Source organism: Xenopus laevis, chromosome 2L (assembly GCF_017654675.1).
Source record: "Xenopus laevis strain J_2021 chromosome 2L, Xenopus_laevis_v10.1, whole genome shotgun sequence".
Taxonomy (NCBI): domain Eukaryota; kingdom Metazoa; phylum Chordata; class Amphibia; order Anura; family Pipidae; genus Xenopus; species Xenopus laevis.
Window position 1 is genome coordinate 146,727,909 of NC_054373.1, and position 25,155 is coordinate 146,753,063.

Sequence of the window (25,155 nt, forward strand, 5' to 3'; positions counted from 1 at the left end):
ACGTGATGCATTAAGTAAGGCGCAACCAGTTCATGTCTATAGGGAAGTGCAGGTAGGTGTTTCACTAGGCACGTACACCGATAAAGGCACAAAGTTATCCAAGGTGCAGTAACCTATAGCAACCAGTAAGATGTTTGCTTTTAAACAGGTGACCTGTATATTCTACCTGCTGATTGGTTGCAGTAGGTGTATAGATCTGTAGCAAACTTTGTACCTTTTTCCTTTTACATCCATTTTCATTTTAGCTATTACTACACCTATAGATTCTATTGCGCAACAGATATTTTAAAAAATGTAGCTCCTTGAACAAATATTTAATCTATTTAACAGCTGAGACTTCATTTTAGTGAAGTAATTATGAAAAGGGGGTGCCAATGCATTGACTACCATATATGGTTTATTAAGCAGTTGCAGTTATAACTATACAATTATAATTAAAGGCCCTTTTTAAATTAAGTAGAGACTTCAAAGTCACAGAATTCTGGTCACAGAATTTGAATGATTGAAATGATTTCTGTGCAATTGATCAGCGTTGCCATTTTCAGGAACACAGAGTTACAGAACTTTAAGGGGCTCTTCCCCAGAAATAACTTTATTTACTGACTTCATCACACTTTTTCTACTTAGCCTTATGTTTTGGACCAACTGGAATGAACAGCACCCTAGTATTATGAGAGCCACCCTCGCTGGGGGAAACGTGCTGATTATTATTGATAAAGACATTCGTACCCCCAATGGACTTGCCATTGATCATAAGGCTGAAAAGCTCTACTTCTCTGATGCCACCTTGGACAAGATTGAGCGATGCGAGTATGATGGGACAAAACGATATGTAAGTAAACTATTTAGAGTGATCTCTACAGCTGAAGGCTGTCAGTGGGTACGGGAAATTGTGTTATGATTAATGCATTGTCTGGGACCTCCTCAATTTAGAGTTTCCCAAAAGTGCTGTACATGTATCCAGTCTATATTCCATTTCAACATAAGTGACATCAGAGTGTGTGTTTTGTGTTAGGATGTTGCTCAGAGGGCACCTTCTACATTCATATATATCTCATATCTGATCTTCTTCTTCCCATAACCCAGTCAATTTTAAAAACTGATCCAGTTCATCCCTTCGGTCTGGCAGTCTACGGGGAATATATTTTCTGGACAGACTGGGTGCGCAGGGCAGTGCACCGAGCCAACAAATACATAGGCGCAGATCTGAAAATTCTGAGAGGTGACATCCCGCAGCAACCCATGGGCATCATCGCTGTAGCCAACGATACTAACAGCTGTGAGTAACAATTTACTAGTGTTAATTAAATAGGCAGTTGTCACTGGGATCAATAGGTAGGTAGAAATCCAGAATCCATAAAATCAGGTCTGGTCTTCCATTGTACAAGCTTGCACTTCTAGCTGATGTAGCAGTTTTATACTTTGCCACCTGTACTCCTAGTGCTTTACGAAAACGGAAGTGAAGGAAATTAGTTGGTATTTTAGTGACATCTCCTGTTATTATTTCATGTAAAGGGTTCTTCAACCACAACTTATCAGTGTGCTCCTTAGAACTCTTTGTGTGTGTCCTTTAAAATCCTACTAACTGCTTTCTATTTTGTTTTGGAAACAAAAGTAGACAATGTAGTTTCTTGAACAGTTGAAACTAGATGTATTCATATCTCACTTGGTCATTTTTTTCCCTCCAAAGGTGAATTATCCCCCTGTCAAACCAACAATGGAGGCTGCCAGGATATTTGTGTTCTAACTCCTGAGGGTAGAGTGAACTGTACATGTAGGGGAGATAGAATTATTCAGGAAGATTTCACGTGCAAATGTAAGTATATACAAATATAAAAGGTGTAAGAAGGTTTACCCTGGTAATGGTCAGTTAAATATATTGACTGCAAACAGAATTGCTTTAGTAATGCATAAAAACAGCATGTGCATCTCTTTATACATTACATTACTGTAGCGCTATAGTAAACTGACTTGTGCTAGGACAGTTTAGCTACTTTCCTTGGTGGGCTGAGACCACCGATGAGCTCTCTTTCTCAGGGGTAAGCCCTCGCAGCGGGGTGGAGGCAAGGGTGTAGTGTAACTGTAACCTGATGCGATAGCACAATGATGGGTGCCAGTAGTTCTTTAACAGTTAAACAAAGAACAGTATTTATTGAACAATAGCACAGAGATCATTTAGCACATTGATCCACAATGGAGTATAGAACATACACAGCAGCATAAAGGAAGCATATACTCACAGCACTTATAGGCTGAATCCCCACAGGCTAGGGAATATACAGCAGAGAGTAAGTTGACAGCATGCGATGGGTATTGCCCAGTTTTCAGGATATCTTACAGTGGCAGACTAGGGGAACTCCTGACATCCCTATCTCAACACTTGGTTCCTTACTCTGGGTCAGTAATACCCTGGGATCTTAATCCCTCTAATCTCCTCGGCCGAGCCTTGAGCTGCTCAACTAAATAACCTCTCTATCACTCCTAGAGCGATCTATAAAACGAGTATAGCTGTCTAATTACTAGGGCCAAGGCGCCTAGGGTCAGCACTACCCATTCCCTTCCAGCCTGCTTGGTTGGGCTAAAGCAATGGACCCAGAGCACATGGTTCCTAAACCTTTTATACTCTGGCACAGTGCCTCTAGAGTACACTGTGTGAACTGCAGGGGTTACATAAGCACAAGGTCCCCATAAGGACCCACTAAGGTGTCCATATTACTAGGGATGTGCCTGTCTGTAAAGTGTAAGGGTGTCTAAGATTTTCACATCCCTACATTACATATTACATTATATGGCCAAAAGTATGTGGACACCTGTCTCTCCAACATCTTATTACAAAACTAAGGGGATTCATGTGAAGTTGGTCCTCTTTGCTGGTAAAACAGCCTCTGCCCTCAGCTTTTCTAGGAAGAGTCCACTGGATTTTGGAACGGTGTTGCTGAGATTTGATTCCTTTCATACATAAAAGGTTGGACAATGATGTTGGCCGATCAGGCCAGGAGAACATCAGAGTTCCAATCCATCCTACAGATGGTCAGTAGGCTTGATGTCAGGGCTTTCTACAGACCAGTTAAGAACTTCCGATCTCTGCAACCCAATTCTGAATGGACCTTGCTGTCTGCCCAAAGTTATTATCATGCTAAAACCTAAAGGGGCCTATAATAATGTTGCTACAAAAATGGTTCAGAATTAACAAGAATATGACTGTATAATGTAGTGGCACCTGTATCGCTATGGAAAGTTTCAATACTTTTTGCCATATAGTATATAATGTGTTCAGGCAGGATCTGTAAATGCAACAGAATACTCGAATATCTACTTTGATACAAATTAACACATTTTAGTATTTTTTGCTCAACCTGTTTTTAGAAATTAATTTCAAGAAAACAAGAAAAATGCTATTAAAATTGTCTCCAAACATGCAATTCAAATATATGAGACAAAAAAATGATTACTATTGTTATTAGTATTAATATTTATATTTTCTGACGGTTTTGAAGGTTCACTCACTTAACTGATATATATTTGCTTCCAGCTCCTAATTCTAATTGCAATATGTATGATGAATTTGAATGTGGAAATGGAGACTGCATTAACTACAGCATGACATGTGACGGGGTGCCCCATTGCAAGGACAAGGCTGATGAGAAGCTGTCCTACTGCAGTAAGATACTTATATATGTCTTATTTCAACTTATCCAAAGTACATTGTGATTTTTAGTATATGTGTTGTCATGCACACTTGTGATCAGACCAAGGTGACACTTCTTCAGATTTGTTACATCTGGTTATACAATGTATGTATTACGTGAAATGTCAGTTAGAGATATACATCCTTGGCATTCTTTTCTCCATCCACAGGAAGTCGCCACTGCAGAAAAGGTTTCAGGAACTGCATGAATGGACGCTGCATCTCCAGTTCCCTCTGGTGCAATGAGATGGACGATTGTGGTGACAACTCTGATGAGATTGCCTGTAAAAGTAAGTCTTTGTAGTCCTGTTGATGGTAAGCTCACTCGCTGTTGCTATAGTACATTGTAACAAGATGTATTTTGTATTTAAAACTGAAAAGCCGATCAGTTCACACCTCTTTCTAGCTAGCACTACAGCTTACAAGCAATCCATTCTACCCCAATATGTTCCTCTTGAATAACTATTACTATGGCACTTGAGATTTTGCTGTGGATCACAGGCCTCTGGCCTATAATTGTCTTCTGAAAACATATACCAGTAAATATTTAGACAAAAGTGTGACTAGTGGAGTCTCCTATTACTATTAGTTGTACGTGACCCCTCTGCTGATCCTTGGCATTTTCACCCACCGCATTCATCAAAACCAAATGAGTGGCATAACTGTGGGGCAGTAAATTAGGATTTTCATTATCAGTGTCACACAAGAAGAGTGCTTCATCCAAAAAACAGTTTAAAGCAAAAAATATTTTCAAATAATTATGCCATAGTTGATTGAGAAGACTCCTGTCATTTTTGTATAATGATCCTCTAACTGAAATGAAAAATATCATTTGGTCATGGAACAGTTAGTAGGGGGGCATCTGTATGGAGTTTGGAACTCCATACCCTAAGTCTACTAAAGAATCATTTAAACATTTTAAAAAAACCAATAGGTCTGTTTTGCCTCCAAGGATTAATTCTATCTTAGTTGGGATCAAGTACAAGGCTCTGTTTCATTATAAAGAAAAAGGAAATCATTATTTAAAATTTTAATTTGATTAAAAGGGAGCCTATGGGAGATGGGAATCCCGTAATTTGGAGCTTTCTGGATGACCGATTTACCAAAAAATGGATCATATACATGTACTATCATTGAGGTTTTTAGACTTTTTGGATTCAAGCATCACTTTGTGGGCCCTCATTTAGTAAAGCCACAATAATGTCAAGGTTGTAAGTAACCTCAATATACAAAATTACTCATAACGTTTAGTCTGAGCCTTTTTTTACTTTGGAACCTTGTTGCTTGTTTGACAGATCTAATATTCGCCAAGCATTATTATGATTATTATTATTAACAATGTATTTATATAGCGCCAACATATTGCGTAGCACTGTACACTTGCATTTAAGTTTTATAAATGAGCATTTAATATTTGGTGCAAAGAGTTACTCTGTTCCTTGCTGGTTATCTGTGCTTTGTCTCACTAACCTGTGCCTTATAGGAACTGCCCTAGAGATAATATACCGCATTACACCCTTGTTGTTTTGCAGAAGCAAATTGTACCACTGAGGAATTCCGCTGCCGGGATGGGACCTGTGTTGGGAACTCAAGTCGCTGCAACCAGTTTATTGATTGTGAGGATGCATCCGATGAAATGAACTGCAGTAAGTAACAGGTTTTTATATATATAAGCATTCATTAATATAGATTTAAAGTTTATTTTCTTTTAGATTAATACCACTGAGTAGCTGAGGTACTGTACATTTTAGGTTTACAGCCTGCTAATGAATCTGTTTATTCCAGCCAGAGGAATAAACTTTGATTATTGATTGCATATGTTATGTACCATGAAACCCTGGTTTGAATACTCATGGGCAATATTTTCTGAAGTTTCCCTGGGTGTTGCCTTGACATAATACTATTTTTGCTGTACTATGTATGTGTGAAATATATAAATCCAGTTCTTGGCAGCATTGCCTTTTTCCTTTGATTGTTTTAATTACATTATGGTTGCAGTCAGATTTTATGATTATAGTAGCACGGAACCCAAGTGCTCTAATCAGTCCTGCTTATGGAGCCACTGGTACTTTGCAGGGAAGCCTGTAGTGCTTAATCAGAAAACCACATAAGTACATAAATATATCCTTTTACCGTTTTCCCACAACCTGCAAAAAAAAATCTTTGTTTATTCACAGACATTACCGACTGCAGCAGCTATTTCAAACTGGGAGTGAAGGGAGTGACTTTCCGGAACTGTAAGCGTACATCTCTCTGCTATGCACCCAGCTGGGTCTGCGATGGCTCAAATGACTGTGGAGACTTCTCAGATGAAATGAATTGCCCAGGTGAGAGATGAAGTCTAGTTGCTTTTACTGGCCTAAATAAAAAAGTGGTCTAGCCACAAAAAAAAAAAATCACTGCCACCACGTGGGCTACTTCCCAAGGCATTAATATTCACAAAGATATAAAGAAGTGAGTGGGATTTAGGCCTTACAGCAGACCAATGTTTGGGGAGATTGTGTGACTGTGAACTTTGATTTTGCTGGTGTATAAGATGATATAACTGACATTCTGCATTGCTGGACTCCTGTGCTCTCTCTGCACAGGACTTGACACCCTCCTTTATTGCTTTAGCTTTCCCCAGTAGCTGAGAACTTCTCTTTCACTGACATCCTAGTCTCACTCCTAACAGCATGAAGTAAATGTATCATTTGTTCCTGCCTTCAGTCTCTGGGGAGCAATCTTCATTCCTGCCTGCTTTATACATAGTCTAGCAGCCTGCTATTCAACTGCTCCAGGAAACTGATGAAGGAATGCAGGCTGGAATGAAGATTGCTCATTGCTTTCTACAAGTAAGAACTGAATATTCTCTTCACAGCAGGCAGAATGAGGGTGGTTAATCGGTGATAAAGAAACCTTCAACCCCTCTCAACTACTGCTGAAAAGCAAAGCAAAGGTGTTGGAAAATTCCAGTGATAGTTCATGTTTAAAGGGGACCCGTCACCCAAAAAAATGATTCAAAATCCTATTTTATCACATTAGTCAAGCAAAATAAACTTTAATTACGCTATATAAATTATTTGAATCTTGTTTCCTTCAGTCTGGGAATTTGAAATTATAGCAAGCAGGCAGGAGCCATTTTGTGGACACTGTTATTAAGGCAAGCATTGCATAATCTCTGAATCTTGCATGTTCACCAGAATGGGGGACCTGATGTCCATCCCCATGCCCTGGCTACACAATTAAACAGTGAAGAGAACGGGGGAATGTGTGGAGAGCAGTGACATCTAGGAAGTGCTGAATGGAAAGTGAAAGTAATTGTCTGCCCCGCCTCTATGCCTAAGGCATAGAGGAGGGGCAGACAATATTTGATTGACAGCTGAGATTTTTAAATGAGCTTACAACAGCTATGAATGTTAAATAAAAAATAGAAATTGGATTTAATGTATAATTTGAAAATAACTTTTATTATACAGCTTTGTGTGCTTGGGTAACAGGTCCACTTTAAGGTAAAAAGTACAAGCAAGCTGTCTCTAAATAGCTTGCAAGTTTGGAACAGACATTCAGCGATGTTCTCTTTGCTTTCTGTTCAGGGATTCGGAAGCTAAAGTGCCCAGTAAATTACTTTGCTTGCCCAAGTGGACGCTGCATTCCTATGAGCTGGACTTGTGATAAGGAGAATGACTGTGAGAATGGGGCAGATGAGGTGCACTGTGGTAAGTGACAACTAAATTACACATTAAAAAGTTATTCATGATGAGTAAATAAGGAACCTGGGGACCAAGTGAGAGTCCCATAAGAAACCAATATATAATGTACCTTCTCGTTTTGAATGAAGCCTAGAGACTAGAAATGTGGATTAAAACATATACCTTATTAGACAATTAATAAAACCAAGGATTAAGCTAAAAATTACCCAATACGGCATACATGGTTTATTTTTATCTTTGTTTTCAGACAAGTTTTGTACTTCAATGCAGTTTGAGTGCAACAACCATCGCTGCATCTCCAAACACTGGGTGTGCGATGGATCCGATGACTGTGGTGATAAATCCGATGAAGGAGCCATCTGCCGTAAGTAAAAACAAACGCACAAACTAAAAGTGCTTCTCTTCAGTATCCTGACTGTGGACACTTATTTGATTATATATTTTGTAGAATCAAACACATGTAGCCCTGAATCGTTCCAGTGCCCCAGCACGCATGTCTGTGTTCCCCGACGCTGGCTGTGTGACGGCGATATCGATTGTCAGGATGGTGCTGACGAGAGTGTGAATGCTGGCTGCAGTGAGTACAATTCACTCTTTCTATTTTTATCTGCTAGGTTTTTTTTTTTTCCAGGAAAATAGTTGCTTCTATGAGTTTCTGCATCAAAATAAATGGGCACAACCTTAAACAACTCATTGCATCCATGTAGTTGTTTATAAAATGTATAATTGTGTGATTAACACTTGCAGCTGATCACAATGCATTGCTAGCTCCTGGTGCTATTGTGGCAGTCTCTATCATAGCATTTTCTGTCTGTTAAGTGTGCTTAAACTTAACAGCCAGAAGAAAAATGTTAGGCTGACAAACTCACAAGCTGCTGCAAAAAGCTAAGAATATTTGTGAAGCAGAATAATTAAAGACCCACTATATTTTAGTTGATTTATTTTTTTAATAATTGCTTCTGTTCCCCTTTATGCTACACTGAGTATCGCTTCTCTGTAGACTGTATTATTGACTGCCTTAAGTGGTTGCACTGACAAATACATTGGATAGTTTTAAGAAAGGGTTGGATAACTTTTTTTATCCAGGGACTGCTCCTATTGCCACCATGGAGTCAGAAGGGTTTTTTCCCCCTCTGAGACAAATTGGATAATCTTCAGATGGGTTCAGGTTGAACTTGATGGACATGCATCTTTTTTAAATCTCCAGTTTTACTCAGTAGAACATTTGGAGAGTTTATTTGCTTCATAACATAAGTGAGACAATTTGCATGGGAGGCCATACGTCAGAGACTTAAGAAGCACCACAAGACATGGTGTATAGTATAGGAGACTAGAAAAAAGGACCGCTACTGCTCCCCACAGGTACTTGTCCAGGTGCTCTGTCCAGCAGTATCCGACTGCTAAGGTACAATGAATGGAGGAACAAATTGACGGCACTTCTGGAGAAGATTTATTACTGCTGTATATCCTGACGCGTTTTGGGAAATGATCCCTTAGTCATAGGTAACAGTGCATACCAAACAGCCACATTTTATACAAGAAATGACAGTGACCCCTAGTGGGTACTCAATAAAAACATATTATTTTTTTATTTAAATATCTTTAAAACGTCTTGCCTGGTAATGCTGTTTAAAAAAAGTTAAAACCCAAACAAACTATGGACATAAAAATACATAATGTGTTTTGGTCTAGTTCGGTTTACGGCTGATTAGAGGTGATGAAGTGGAGGAGGTGGAAGGGGAAAGAAGGGGGGGGGGAAAAAGAGGGGGGGGAAGGAAAGGGGAGAAAGGAAAAAGGGGGGATATGGAAAAAAGGTGTGAAATGACCGACAAGTGGAGGTTAACACCTACTCTGCTTAAGGTATTATAAGGGTAACGAGTCTAGTATAGATAACTGATGTCATGTTTAAAGTTGAGACCGTTAGGGATTCTGGTATCTAATTTAAGAATCCAGAAGGCCTCTCTAAGGTTTAATGCATGGATGACATCTCCTCCCCTATTGGGTATTTTTACTTTTTCAATTACCTTAACTTTTAGGTCCCTGATGCCACCCAGGGAGCATGTCTTAAAGTGCCTCCCTACAGGGGTGGTTTCCTCCTTATTGATTATGCTCCTGATGTGTTCCCTGACTCTCTCTTTTAGAGTGCGGGATGTACGGCCCACATATTGCTTGTTACAATGATTGCATTCAAGGAGGTATACTACATTTTTAGTATTGCAGTTGTAGAACCCTCTATTTTTGTACACCTGTCCTGTGTTATTGGATCTGAAGTCGGGGCCTACAAAAATAACTTGGCATGTTTTACACTTATTGGCACCACACTTGTAAGTGCCTTTCACTGTTAGCCAATTGTCAGCTACATTATTGGGTTAGACGAGACCTGACTGGGGGCTAATATTTGCCCAGGGTAGGGGCCTTTCTTGGTACATATTTGACATCAGTTTTGCCCAAAATTTCCGACAATTTGCTGTCTGCTTCTAATACGGGCAAATATTTTTTAACAATTCTGCAAATTTGAGCATACTCCTCACTGTATTCAGTGACAAAAAATAGTTTTTGTTGTTGTTGTTGGGTCCCTCCTTCCGCCCCATCCCCTACAGTCTGGGTAGCACAGATATTTTCTCTTCTCGATTTAGGTTCTGTTTTCGCTTTTTCATAGGCGGTTTTAATTAATTTGTTGGGGTACCCTCTATCCTTTAATCTCTCCCCCAACTGCCTCGACTGAAGATCAAAAGTGGCATCCTGGCTGCAGTTTCTACGAAACCTAATGAATTGGCTATAGGGTATACTGTTAAGGGTGTGTTTCGGGTGGCAACTATTATACTTCAAAATAGTGTTGCCTGCCGTTGGCTTCCGAAAAATTTCAGTGTCAATTCTATTCGTATGTGAATTCCCTTTTAGGGTGAGATCCAAAAAACAAATTTGATTCTTGTGGTGTTCAAGTGACAATTGAAGATTATAATTGTTGATATTGAGGTATCGATGAAATTCTTCTATTAGGCCAATTGGGCCATTCCAAATAAACAATAGGTCATCGATATACCTTCCATACCACACAATATGTGATCGAAAGGGGTTATCACATCCATAGACGTGGCACTGCTCCCACCGACCCATATAAAGGTTGGCGTAAGAGGGGGCAAAGGATGCCCCCATGGCAGTGCCACGTCTCTGAAGGTAGTAACCCCCGTCGAAGTGAAAAAAATTGTGAGTTAGTAAAAATTCCAAAACCAACAAATTAAAGTGAACAAAGTCATGTGTATAGGTATGTGCTTCTTGAAAGGTGTTCGCAATGGACTCTAGGCCCATGCTATGTGGGATCATGGAATATAAGGATTTTACATCCATAGAGATCCAATGATACGTGTCCCGCCATGTGATACTCGATATTTTCTCAATGAGGTGTCCCGTATCCCTTATATAGGAACCCAAGAGGGGAACCAGTGGTCTTAAATTTGAGTCAAGCCAATCCGAAAGGCCCTCGTTGGCTGTTTGGTATGCACTGTTACCTATGACTAAGGGATCATTTCCCGAAACGCGTCAGGATATACAGCAGTAATAAATCTTCTCCAGAAGTGCCGTCAATTTGTTCCTCCATTCATGGTGTATAGTATAAACACATTTAATTCATACATTGATTGGGGAAAATCATTTTTGCAGCCAACTTCAAAGAATTGGAGACACAAGACAGGCATAAGTACTAGACACACATATTTGTGTGTTACATTTCATGCTCTAAAGTTAGTCACGACAAAGTGACAGGAAGCAATAGTTTTAACATTTGGCGGAACGGAGAGATTTTAACATGATGACATAGCGTCTGCAGTTATAGGCTTTCTGTACTCCATTGGTTTGCGTTAGTTGTATGTTAGAATCACTAAATATTTAAATTAATGCAGCACCCTGGCTAAAGAAAACTGTATTAGTAGGCAAGTGTCAATCGTCTTCATATTATTCCGGGGTCCTGGTTTCTCAGCACATTAAGGTAGGGGGAACACAGTCAGCTTAGCTTGGAGAGGACTGCATCTCCAGTGATGTCCCACCATGATGCAACTTTACACCCTTTTATCTACAAGACTGACTGCAGTGGCAGCTGATAATGCAGTCTTTTAGTGAAAGCTTCTCTGTCTTGCATGGGTACAATATTGCAGACTAAGTCAGACACTCAGAGAGACTTCTCCAAACCAGGTGCTTAATAACAAGTTCTAGGAGACCACAAAGCATATATGGCAACCTGCTTATATATTTTTACTTAATATAAGGCTGTTCCTTTTACACACCTGGTTTGGGGGCTGTTCTTGAGTGTTGGCCTATTTTGGCATATCCAGTTCCTTAGCAGAATGCTCAGGTCAATGAGATCACCTTTGAGTGTATCCCCCTAAATATTATTTGTAACTGCTTGTGCTCTTGCCAATGATATTGATCTCTTTATATGCAACCTAGTAAAGTATATGAGATATCACAGAAGAAAAACATTTGCTAACATTAGCTATAGGTAGATAAGCAATGATATTTAGGAGAGAGATAGCATTGTCTATCTCCATTGCTGTACCAGCTGCTATGCAAAATACTAGCAGATCAATAGGATTTGTGTCTATAGGTCATGTAGCACCAATCTTGGATTAATAGACATCTCTTTTTTTGGGTATTCTGCTAATGCAGAGCTGTTCATCTGGAGTTTAGTTACTACATGTTGCTCTGTAAGCTTTTTTTAAGTCCCATGGTTGCCTAAGGGCGTGATCATCAAATATATATCTAATAACGAGATGATAACTTGGAAAAGATTAAACAGAACTGTGGTTGAATAGTGGGAGTATCTGCATATTAACCACAGCTAGACAGAGTCTATTCCTCTCAAGGTAACCAAAGCTGAACCACTTCTTGGTTATTATGAATGACTACAGTCTGTAAGATTCCAAGGAAAAATGAATGTTTATAAATTAGTCAGTACCATGTTGTCATAGTGATAGACAGACTCCAATGACACAATTTAGGTCTTGGCCAATACAGTGTCCTGTCTCTGTCTGATTATTACAAGATCACTGTGTTAATTAGTTAATGTGTTGCTGTGTGTTTGTTTGTATTCCTACTTCAGTTTTCAACAATACCTGTGACTCCAAGGAGTTTATGTGCCAGAACCGCCAATGTATCCCCAAGCAATTTGTCTGTGACCATGATGCTGACTGCAGTGATGGATCAGATGAGTCTCCTGAGTGTGGTAAGTAGTGCAATGAGCTGTGAAATTCCAATAAGAAATAAAAAATATGCAGACATAAATACAAACTGTGATTCACCGCATCCTGACATTGCCGACCGATGCAGAAAGTGACTTTATAAGATATTATTTGCACATGTAAAGCATATACAATTAACTATGATCATAGAAAAAAGCACAGCTTCCAGTCTGTGGTGTTAATTTGTGAACAATTATTATTTTCTTAATTCCATACTGTATGTTAAGGCATTGGTTTTTTTTCTTACAGAATACCCTACATGTGGCCCTGATGAGTTCCGCTGTGCAAACGGCCGATGTCTGTCCCAACAAAAGTGGGAATGTGACGGTGAATTCGACTGCCATGACAAATCCGATGAGGCACCAAAGAATCCACGTTGCACTAGTACAGGTGAGGTGTGGGATGATAATAATAGAAATTATTTGTGTTCTTCTAAATACACTAGACATTATTAGTCATAGAGTTATACATGTCTAACGCATCAGTGTTAACTACGGATGCCGAAAAAATATACTTTGGGAACACTTGTGTCTTTTTATATAGAATTGCAAAATGTTAATATTGTATCATTTTAAGTTTGTTTTGAAAAAATTTTTGGGACGGTAGAAACCAGGTTTGCTTTTGGAAATATTTCACATTGCTAATATTTAAGGATTCTGAATTTTCCCTAGTTATTTGGTATAACTAGACGTTAGTAGGCCCCATAGAAATATCACTCATGTCTAGTTTATCTTTGGAAGATGATCTGTTTTGTGCACACTGGAACTTGGCATCAGCCAGAGTTTCCCATTGGGCTGTCTAGGCTTCTGGGTCTTGGAGCAGCCGCTGCCTCGAGTAGCTTGCAGTCTTATATGCCCTTTACAATTCTGATAATGAAGTAATCAGTTTGACTGTTCCTACAGTACATGGTTGTAAGCAGCCCCAATCTTCACTGAGCTTTACAGCTTAAAGGTGTTTATTTATAGGGTGCCCACACATTGCAAGATCTGACACATGGTATTTGGCCAGTGTATTTTAATAAAATAAGGGGCTTGTGGTTGGTTTGGGTAATATTCTTTTTGTCCCTTTGTTTATTACAGAAAACAAATGCAATGAAACGTTCTATCTCTGTAAGAATGGGACCTGTATTCCTGATAACCTTTTGTGCGACAACAATGACGACTGTGGAGATGGATCGGATGAGCTCAACTGCTTCATAAATGAGTGTCTAAACCGGAAGTTGAGTGGCTGTAGCCAAGAGTGTGAAGATCAAAAGATTGGATACAAGGTATGCAAGTCTAAAGGTGGCCATATACTATTAGATATGCCTACTAATGGCAGGGTGATATCGAGTTAATCCGAACATTTGGCCCTAGGGCTGAAGGATCAGATTACTACAAAGCAAATGGGCGCTGACAGGTCATAGGACCGCATCAGCTTCTCAATGGAAGGAAAAATCAAACCTGCCTTATCGTTATCTGGCCTTTTCTTGGTCTGATATCGATCGGGGGGACCTGTCGGAAACCCCCACACATGGGCATACGTATAAGATGCCAAATCGGTCTAAAGGACTGATATTGGCAGCTTTAATCTGCCCGTGTAGGGCCACCTTTAGATTTTGAATCTATGGAAGTGTGGACTACAGAATGAATACAAGATACATAGAATTAAAATTGCAATAGTGACATATGGTAGAGTCACTGTAATGGGAAGCAAGGCTTGTTTTTGTTTTTTTAATGTCCTTGATGTTTTCTCTGACATGCAGTGCAGATGCCGTCCTGGATTTCGGCTGAAGGATGATGGCAAAACTTGTGTTGACATTGATGAGTGCACTACAACTTACCCATGCAGCCAGAGGTGCATCAACACTCTGGGGAGTTTCCACTGTCTCTGTGTGGAAGGCTTTGAAGCCAGAGGAAACAACAGCATGAGCTGCAAAGTTTCTTCCTCTGTTGATGGTGAGATGTTGAGGAGCTTGCTTTTTTCACATGTGTATTTAGTTTGAGCTAACTTTTATTTATTTGTGTGTGTATATGTATATATATATATATATATATATATATATATATATATATATATATATATATATATATATATCTATATATATCCTTTGTCTGGTTCTCTAGATATGACTGTGTTTGCATACATTTGTGGGATGTATGTGTATTAATTATTGCAATTTCTCATATTCAGTTGAAGAGCCATTCCTAATTTTTGCCAACCGATACTACCTGAGAAAGCTTAGCCTTGGAGGAACAAATTATACTTTAATTAAACAGGTGAGTTTATATTTAGAAAGACTCTATAAACACTTGCTAAAAAGGACCTGCATAGGGAGGGGGGGAGGATGAATCGCATTGTCTTATTGGTTCTTTCCAGGTGCTGCTGATGTGTACATTCTCAGTCTGGAATAGTGGTGTCAATGTTATGACATTATCTTAAAGGGATACTGTCATGGGAAAACATGTTTTTTTTAAATAAAAAAAAACGCATCAGTTAATAGTGCTACTCCAGCACTGAAATCCAATTCTCAAAAGAGCAAACAGATTTTTTTTAAATTCAATTTTGAAATCTGACATGGGGCTAGACATATTGTCCATTTCCCAGCTGCCCCAGTCAAAGAGCTACTATATAAGTCCAGTGGTTTAGCAGTGCAGTAATAAACAGAGATGCCTTCCTGTGAATCTCCTAAATATCTCTCTTTTCTTTTTTTCTTTTATCCAAGTCCAATGTCCCTACTCCCCAGCCCCCAGTGATGTCATACAGTAGGTAGAGGTGGGCTTAGGCAAATTGCATTTATTACATAAACTGTGGTGGCCTGGAAGGTGTAACAATGCTAACATGCCACAAGAGGCAGGTATGAAAGTGAGAGAGGCCATAGCTCCTTCACTTGCCTTTAGATCAGTGTGATGTAATGTAAGCATGCCTATGTGTTAAAATCTCCCAAATCCAAAATGAACAGAATGCTAGGAAATGTAGACGTGTCACCACCTTAAAGATATATATATATATCTTTAAGGAATTAATAGACTCAGATATACCCTACCTCCTTCCATTTATCTACCACTTCACTTGTAAAACCAAATGTAAGCTTTGGAATGAAGGTTTAAGGCCGTAACTGATAGCTTGCAAGAGTGCTGACATCAACTTAGGTCCGGACTCAGAATTAAAATAGGCCCTGGCATTTCAGGTACACCGAGGCCCAAACAGCTCCCACCAGCCCACTAAATACTGACTTTCTATGGCACCTTATAGCAGCCCCTCTGGCATTTGCCAGAACCCACAGATTGCCAGTCCGGGCCTGCATCAACTACTCGAAACTTTGGCCGTTGGTTATATCAACAAGCTTGCCTAATAAAGTTTATTACTGCTTGTCATTTTGTTTTGACGAACTACCTGTGCTGGATTTATAAACTTGCAGGGGCTGAATAATGCAGTTGCTTTAGACTTCGATTACCGGGAGCAGATGATTTACTGGACCGATGTCACCACTCAAGGGAGCATGATCCGACGAATGCATATCAATGGCAGCAATGTGCAGGTGATTTAGTACATTGTATTTACATGTGCAACCTTCACGGTATGAGTGTTTAGTAATCTTACAAAAATCAGCTGCTGCCCAATCATTGTTTATGAGTGAAAAATAAACATACTGAAGCAGAATAGTTAGTGCTTGCCTATCCAATCTAAATAAACCGATGATCGCTGAAAATTATGGGAGATTCATTTTATACACAACTGAAAGATCTTCCATTTAGATTCAAGAGTATAAATAAAACAAATGTTATCCTATTTTGGGGGCAGCACAATTTAATTTATAGCTAGTATTCCTGAAAATACCTTTTATTACTCAATGAATGCATTTTATTACATCTTCTGTTTATGTTCTGCTACTTACACAGTCACATATTTGGACATGACTTATTGCATGCTCCTAGAAAACCTTCTTTTCAAGTTAGTATTAATACATTTAAGTGGGTTTGGCCATATCCCATGCCTTTACTTGGCATTCTGTTCATGATCATTCAGATGGTCATTTTTTGGAGATTGCAATAAAGGAATATCTTTTGCACACTAAAAGGTTAATGGCACAATATTCTGTTTTGTTAACACATATTTGCAGTTAATGGGTATGGAAAATATGCAGCCCAATCTGAGCCCAATTCTCATATGAAAATATAGAAAGCTGTTTTTTTTTGGAGCGTCAAACAGAAAAGGAAGACTTTTTTAGCAGTTTGTGGTGCAATCTTTTTGGTCTAGTGTTAAGGTGGCCATAGCCGTAGAGATCCGAGTGGATCTCTCCCCGATATTTCCACATTAAAGTGGGCGATATTGGGCTGATCCGATCGGATCATAATGCATCCGAAACGAGCGGTCGGATCGTGGACCAACGTGATTTTTTAACCTGCCTGATCGGGGAAGCCTGTCAGATGGCCCCACACACGGGCCAATAAACTGCCGACTTGGTTTGTCGACAGCTTTTATTGACCCAGGTATGGGGGCCTTTAGTTTGATAGCAATCAAAGGAACATCTGCCATTGCTGTAAGCTTTAACATCACTCAAATGTTACATGAGCTACTACTCTGTGCAAGCTTGCACTATTACAGGAACCAATGCATATAATATGTGAATGAACAAATCTGTTTTCTAGCAGCTATGTTTTTGTCAGGATATTGGCAATCTCAGAATTGTTTTAATCTGGTAATATCAGCATTTACAGCTGTTATGTAACTACTATATGTTTTCACATTGTATCTTACTTTGGTAGGTTCTGCATCGCACTGGTCTCAGTAACCCTGATGGTCTTGCTGTGGACTGGGTTGGAGGGAACCTCTACTGGTGTGATAAAGGAAGAGACACCATTGAGGTGTCTAAACTCAATGGGGCTTATCGCACAGTATTGGTTAACTCTGGCCTAAGGGAACCCCGTGCATTAGTGGTGGATGTGCAGCATGGGTAAGTGACATGCCGTAGAGTAAAAATAATAATAATAATAATAATAATAATAATAAAAAAAGCTATACAAAGACAACCTAATGGTTGTAATACAGATATGTATGCCCTTATTTTCTATCCCTTCTATGGGAGCACCTCCCATCTGATAATTTCAGTCCCCAACCACAGCATTTTATTTTTGCTTTGAAACTCAAAATAAATATTGTCCACAAATTCAAACACTGTGCCACAGGATCAGAATGCCGAATCATTGCAACCAAAGTTGGATAAAATCAAACTACCGTATATACTCGATTATAAGCCGTCCCGAGTATAAGCCGAGGTACCTAATTTTACCTCCAAAAACTGGGAAAGCTTATTGACTCGAGTATAAGCCTAGGGTGAGAAATGCAGCAGCTTCTGGTAAGTTTCAATCAAAAAATTGAGGGTTTTTGCTCCCACTGGAGGTGCCGGCGACCATTCTTGGACGCTGGCGAATATTCTTGGAGACTATTCTTGGACGCCGGCGACAATTCGCCGGCGACTATTCTTGGACGTCGGCGACTATTCTTGGACGCCGGCGACTATTCTTGGACGCCGGCGACTATTCTTGGACGCCGGCGACTATTCTTGGACGCCGGCGACTATTCTTGGACGCCGGCGACTATTCTTGGACGCTGGCGACTATTCTTGGACGCCGGCGACCGTTTTTGCGCTTGACCCGAGTATAAGCTGAGGTAGAGTTTTTCAGCATATTTTGGGGGCTGAAAAACTCTGCTTATACTCGAGTAACTTTATTCATCCATCCACTTTCCATTGTGATTCAGTGTTCTGATCCTGTGTTTGAATTTGTGGATAACTATACCTGCGGGCAGAGCGGATGTGGAGGATCAGTCAATAGTGGGTGTGCTAGTGCTCCTTCTTCCTTATTGATATTCGGTATAGGATCCCTTATCCGGAAACCCGATATCCAGAAAGCTCCGAATTACGGAATGGCTGTCTCACATAGACTCCATTTTTCCAAATAATCCAAAATTTTAAAAATGCTTTCCTTTTTCTCTGTTATAATAAAACTGTAACTTGTACTTGATCCCAACTAAGATATAATTAATCCTTATTGGAAGCAAAATCAGCCTATTGGGTTTATTTATTAATTTCTAGTAGACTTAAGGCATGAAGACCCAAATTACGGAAAGATCCATTATCTGGAAAACCCCAGGTTCCGAGCATTCTGGATAACAGGTCCCATACCTGTACAAAGCGCATGTCTTTAATTCTTTAGACATAACAAATATTGGATGGGGAAGATTACAGGGCAAAAAAGCAACGGATTGTCTATGAATGAAAAGTTAGAAACACCATTGTAGATGCAAAGGAAGCACTTCAAGGGGAAGATCATTAGATAGTTATAGCTACGTTTCTTCCATTTGACAAATACCAAAGCAAAATAAAAAGAAGTATTCATGTGTTTTAATACATACAGTTGTTGCCCATGCTCATATGTGTAGTAGCTCTAAGGAATAAATGACTTCCAGAATCTACACTTACCGTAACTTTATGGCATCCCATCCTGTTAATGCTACTATGCCTAGCTCATATAAAGGCAACCCATATGGGAAAGTGTGTGCATAGGCACGTTGTTCACTGTAGGGTCTTATAAAGATATGATGTCTCTATTTGTAATTTGCTTGTTAAACTGTTGTTTTTTTCTCTCTAGTATTAAGATTTAATTAATACTTCTTTCCTCTACAGTTACCTGTATTGGACAGACTGGGGTGATAATTCTCTCATCGGTAAAATTGGTATGGATGGCACAAATCGAAGTGTGATTGTGGACACCAAGATAACATGGCCCAATGGCCTCACACTGGATTATGTCAACAGCAGGATATACTGGGCAGATGCCAGAGAAGATTATATTCAATTTGCCAGTCTTGATGGTAGCAACCGGCACACAGGTGAATAACCCTATGGGTGTATATGAGTATATGATAAAATCCAAGAAATATATTTCAGCAGCTCTCCGATATAGTGGATAAATGTGATTTTGGGCTTCACCAGCACCTGACATTACAAAGAGGGCACTACTTCACATGCTTGTATGATAAAAGTGACTTCTTAGAAAGAGGGCAAAAATAGACAGAGCAAGGAATCATTGTGGCTTTTTTTGGCTCAATAAGCACTTTTCCTTCATATATTTTATAATATCAAGTTACCACCAGTGATGGCCATTGCTGGAATGTGTGAGAGTCTTTGTGGTTGCATGAAAATGTGTTGCATGTGTTGGAGGTGGTAAGTAAATAATTGACGTGTAAATACTGTATCAGTATCAATGATGAACTTTGCTCCTTTTCAGTAAGTGGCAACTGTAATAGTCTAAGCCAGTTATCCCCAACCAGTAGCTCATGAGTAACATGTTTCTCTCCAACCCCTTGGATGTTGCTCCCAGTGGCCTCAAAGCAGGAGATTATTTTTGAATTTGAGGCTTGGAGGCAAGTTTTGGTTGTATAAAAACCAGGTGCACTGCCAAACAGAGCCTCAATGTAGGTTTACAATCCACATGGGGCTACAAATGGCCGATCACAGCACTTATTTGGCACCCCAAAAACATTTTTCATGCTAGTGTTGCTCCTCAACTCCTTTTACTTCTGAATGTTGCTCACGGGTACAAAAGGTTGGGAATCCCTGGTCTAAGCACAAATTTAGCTGGAGAAAACAGTCTCTGAATTAATGACCTTTGCTAGAGCAAAAGAAATTGCAGTGTAGATGCCACAATTATACCCATCACTCTCTTCCCTTAGTGATCAGCCAAGACATCCCACACATCTTTGCTTTGACCCTCTTCGAAGACTACATTTACTGGACAGACTGGGAGACCAAATCTATAAACAGAGCCCACAAAACCACTGGAGCAGACAAGTCAATGCTGATCAGCACACTGCATCGACCTATGGACATCCATATCTATCATCTATACCGACAGCCAGATGGTGAGTAAAAAAAATAAATAAAAAAAGCATTAAAGACCATATTTATTTGGAATAAACATAAGTTTCTTTTCTCTGCTTAAAGTAGCTGGCTGATTGATGGGTAACTCTCTAAATACATGATTACGGTATCATACAATAGAGACTAACGATAAGGTTATCATTTATGAATAAATGGTGCTATGCAAATTAATGTGCAAACTTGTTTTTTTCTTGTTCTAGTTGCCAATCATCCTTGTAAAAACAACAATGGTGGCTGCAGTAACCTGTGTCTTCTTTCACCTAATGGAGGATATAAGTGTGCTTGTCCCACAAACTTCTACCTGGGGGCAGATGGCAAAACTTGTGTCTCCAACTGCACAGCCAGTCAGGTAAGAGAGTGTTAAATGGCATCTACTGTCCAGAAACCTGTTATCCAGAATACACAGAAATATGTTTTTTCCTATGATGTGCTTTGGAAATTGTGATCCTAGTTACAGAAAAACAGGCCCCAAGTATACCAGATGATAAATCCCATGGCTCATATATGTAACATAAATTAAAAGAATAGCATCTCAGGATTTGACCTGAAATGTAACTTAAGGTGCCAGGCAACTGCGACCCCACTAATACTGTACCTTTGCTAACAGCTGGTAGTTCGAGAATTTTTTTTCATTTTACATATACAGGTATCTGTAATGCAGGTTAAAGAAAACAAAAATAATTTAACCACATTCAGTGAAGTCTCACAGGCCTATTTTTCAAGCTTTTCATTGTAAGTCTTCCCCTCTTCTTGGGGTGGGTGACCACACTTTAACCAACAATTTGTACATAGGAAAAATGATGCTTGTATCTTTAAAAGAAAAACAAAAGTTTAAATAACGGAGGGATGCAAAATTTTATGATTGTAATCCCCCAGGCCAGTGCTCCTGTGTGCCAAAAACTGCACTGGCCCAGGGTATTTCTGAGGAAGTCTATCATCTGCTTCTTCCATCTTCTCTTTGTTTCCACCCAGGCGGGAGCATATACAGTAGAGTGAAAGAAAAATTGACTTTTTCACTCTACTGTGCGTATGCCTGCCTGGGTCGAGGGAAAAGCTTCTACAAAATACTCTGGGTTGGTGCAGTTTTCTGCTAAGAGGAACACCAGCCCTGGGTATCCAATAAGCAATTATAATCACTGGGGGTGTATGAAACATAAGAAATTCCCACTTTCCCTAGTGTCTTCAGCATGTAGGGGTAAGGGTTTAACCAGAAATCTAAATAATGGTATAAATCTGTTCATGGTAACACACGTCATTGTAATATATATATATTTAATTTTTTTTTAAGCTTGTGCAAATACACCTGTATCTGTTTATTCCCTTTAGTTTGTATGCAAAAATGACAAATGTATCCCATTCTGGTGGAAGTGTGACACAGAGGATGATTGCGGGGATCGATCTGATGAGCCTGCTGATTGCCGTAAGCCATGACTTTTCATTCTTTTCACTTTCTTTGAAGTATTTTTTTTTAAATACATCTACTGGTATAGGATCAGTTAAACGTAACCCAGAAAGCTCCGAATTATGGGAAGGCCAACTTCTATACAGTTGTAAACATATTATTCAAAGTACCTACCTGTGCCTTGATCCCAACTAAGATGCAATAATTCCTTATTCGAAGAAAAACAATCCTTTTTGATTTAACTAATACTTAAATTATCTTTTTTAATAGACTAGATATGGAGATCAAATTACAGAAAGATTCCTTATCCAGAAAACCCTTGGTCCTGAGCATTCTGGATAACAAGTCTCATACCTGTATTCTGATTCTAGTGGTATTCTAATGTGTATTTATGACAGTCATGCTGAGGTTGAGGTTGATATTTAAAGGATTATGAGGGGGAGAAAAAAATAATACTTTGCTTGAAGGTTACAAAGTGTCTGATTAGATGGTCTGTATGGAAACCTGCCAGCTTGATTTGGCATTCCTTTATAATTAAAGTTCATTTCTTGTATATTTTATTAAATTTTTTTACAAATTATTGGAAAAATTAGTCAAACACATGTAAATGATCCAAAATACACAATATTTTAAAAGACATACCATGACCATGAGGTTGAACTCTGCCAAGGTTGGACTCTTCAAACAAGACCATTAGAGTTTAACATTGCTTTTGCCTTGTTTGTGTTCCACATCTGTTTTTTTTTCTTACAACAGCTGAGTTTAAATGCCGCCCCGGGCAGTTCCAGTGTTCCACTGGCATCTGTACTAATCCAGCTTTCATCTGTGATGGAGACAATGACTGCCAAGATAACTCTGATGAAGCCAACTGTGGTAAGGAACTGCTTGTTGTGTAAGGCTATAATCCAAAAAGTATTTTTCTTTGGCTACGGCATTCTAAAATTCAGTTGTACATTGTAGCTACACAGAGAAAAAATAAATTACTGCAAGACTTTAAGGATTGAATAACATCAGCGGATATTACCCAGAGCTTAATATTAATGGTTACTTTGATGGGCTAAATACGTTTTTAAAAAGTCTGTTATTGTTCATGATATAGTGATTTTTAACTGTGTTGTAAACCCAAAAATAAAATTTTTCCTAATGAAATTGATGATTTTAAGTTAATTTTAAATGTAGTTGCTATTGAAAGGCATCTGTCTGTCCCTTCTCTATATTCTCGCTCCTGGGTTAGACTATAGGTACCTGTACCAGTGAAACAATATAGCAAGAGTCTGTTCCCCTCCTGCTGAAATTTGATTTCTCACAGTGCTTTTCACAAACTTCTACAATGCACCTTCTTTACAGATCACATAACATATACGGCATTGTGGGAATGGAGTCTTGGCTGGAGGACAGCGGAGTACTGCAACGTTGTTTCCATAGTTCATATAGTCAGAACCAGCACCTTAATAGCAAATGACAGACAGATAGTAGTAACAACTTTTACAGTACAATTAACTTTAGAATGGTTGACCATTTTGCAGTGGATGTCTAATGGAACGCTGCTTAGAATTCTATTTTCTTTCATTAGGTATTTAGTATTTTAAAGTTGCATCTTGAAAAAAAGAAAGCTTATTATCATGTCACTGAAATATTATATATACATATGTTGTACAAATGGGAAGTACATCCAGCAGCACTTCAGTTCATTTGTTCAAGCTTTCAAAGTGTTTTTTCTCACAATATCCACACCAATCCAGCAGTATTCTTTTCTGATACAATTCCACAAAACCGTTCTTTCTCTTGAAAGAATTAGTTGACTGACAAAGAGATTAATTAATACACAGCATAACCCTTTATTCTGAGTCCTGACCCCAGGAAGCTACTTTGGACTGAATTGATGTTTATAATGATCATGTTGTACAGTGTTTACAGTCGCATTTATTTTTGCAATTAGATATCCACGTGTGCCTGCCCAGCCAGTTCAAGTGCACCAATACTAATCGCTGCATTCCTGGCATATTCCGCTGTAATGGACAGGACAACTGTGGTGATGGGGACGATGAGAAGGATTGTCGTAAGTACTTGATAGACAATGGGTGAAACCTGTGGTTGAAGATTTTTTCTTTTAAATAAATTATGGAAGGTTGAATGGTGTTATTTACTGAGCTGAACTTTTTTCATTCCCTGTTGTACAGCTGAAGTCACATGTGCACCCAATCAGTTCCAATGTGCTGTTAACAAGCGCTGTATTCCTCGTGTGTGGGTCTGTGACCGGGATAATGACTGCGTGGATGCATCTGACGAGCCAGACAACTGCAGTAAGGAAACCTTTTGATTCTCCTCAATCATCATGAAGTCTTCAGCAAGAGCTGATGAAAAGCTACTAAACTTAATATGACTTAATCTATGCGTCTTGCTTATCCAATTCTGTCATCATTTATGGTTTTCTTTTTCTATTGTGAATTGGCACCTTCAGCCATGGCTTCTACACCATAAGTGAAGTGAATAACAGATGTGTGTTCCAGGTGCAAAATCACTGAGTTGTGTTACATTTGTTATGTACACATCAACAACAATAGCTCATGCCCTGGTGCTACCAGAAACAAATGATAAACACAAGAAACTGATATTTTGAGTCACTGTTTTGGCTCAGCAGTTTATTGTAGATTATTAAGTCAGCCTTTTCTATAGTTGCCATGTATAAGAATCCTGTGTGTAAAGAACTTCAGCTGAGATTCCTCCCAGGCCCGGACTGGCCGTTTGTGAATACGGGCAAATGCCCGTTGGGCCGCTGCCTGTGCAGTGTAAATGGGCCGCGGGGCAGTGCGCACCGCACCATAACAAAATTAAGGAGCTTACTTCCTCCCGCAAGATCCTCTGTGCGCACAGTAGCAGACGATAAACAGATCATTTTCTTCAGTCTGAAGAGCTCACCCCAAGGGCCGCGTATGTTTTCTTTTCTGTTTTTTTTTTTCCCGTGTCTGGACTGCTGAGGGGGGTGGGGGTTTAAGCAAGTATGCGGAGGAGAGGTGGGACTGAAAGAAGAAGCGTCCTATACGTCACCTGTGTGCTCTCAGCTATGGGACAGTCACAGATAACAGCCAATTGCAGGTAGGGAAAAAGGTGCCAGTGTATGTCTGTGTTGTCCAGTATTCAGCTGACAGGCAGGATGGATTGCAGACACTGGTGCTGCAGATTCATCCTCTCCCCCCCCCCCAGACTATCAGTTC

General features: G+C 39.4%; 1 protein-coding gene across 1 annotated transcript in view; it reads left to right on the forward strand.

Moving 5' to 3' along the window:
* lrp1.L (LDL receptor related protein 1 L homeolog) overlaps window positions 1-25,155 on the forward strand; it is a 189,981-nt gene that overhangs the window by 139,627 nt on the left and 25,199 nt on the right. The window contains 24 exon segments of the mRNA XM_018247455.2: window positions 628-832; window positions 1,087-1,279; window positions 1,691-1,816; window positions 3,533-3,661; window positions 3,859-3,978; window positions 5,221-5,334; window positions 5,866-6,015; window positions 7,264-7,386; window positions 7,628-7,744; window positions 7,829-7,957; window positions 12,476-12,598; window positions 12,864-13,004; window positions 13,694-13,881; window positions 14,359-14,551; window positions 14,787-14,872; window positions 16,015-16,134; window positions 17,363-17,550; window positions 19,282-19,487; window positions 20,331-20,519; window positions 20,739-20,887; window positions 21,865-21,958; window positions 22,697-22,813; window positions 23,880-23,999; window positions 24,121-24,243. Coding sequence (XP_018102944.1) covers window positions 628-832; window positions 1,087-1,279; window positions 1,691-1,816; window positions 3,533-3,661; window positions 3,859-3,978; window positions 5,221-5,334; window positions 5,866-6,015; window positions 7,264-7,386; window positions 7,628-7,744; window positions 7,829-7,957; window positions 12,476-12,598; window positions 12,864-13,004; window positions 13,694-13,881; window positions 14,359-14,551; window positions 14,787-14,872; window positions 16,015-16,134; window positions 17,363-17,550; window positions 19,282-19,487; window positions 20,331-20,519; window positions 20,739-20,887; window positions 21,865-21,958; window positions 22,697-22,813; window positions 23,880-23,999; window positions 24,121-24,243 — 3,443 coding nt within the window.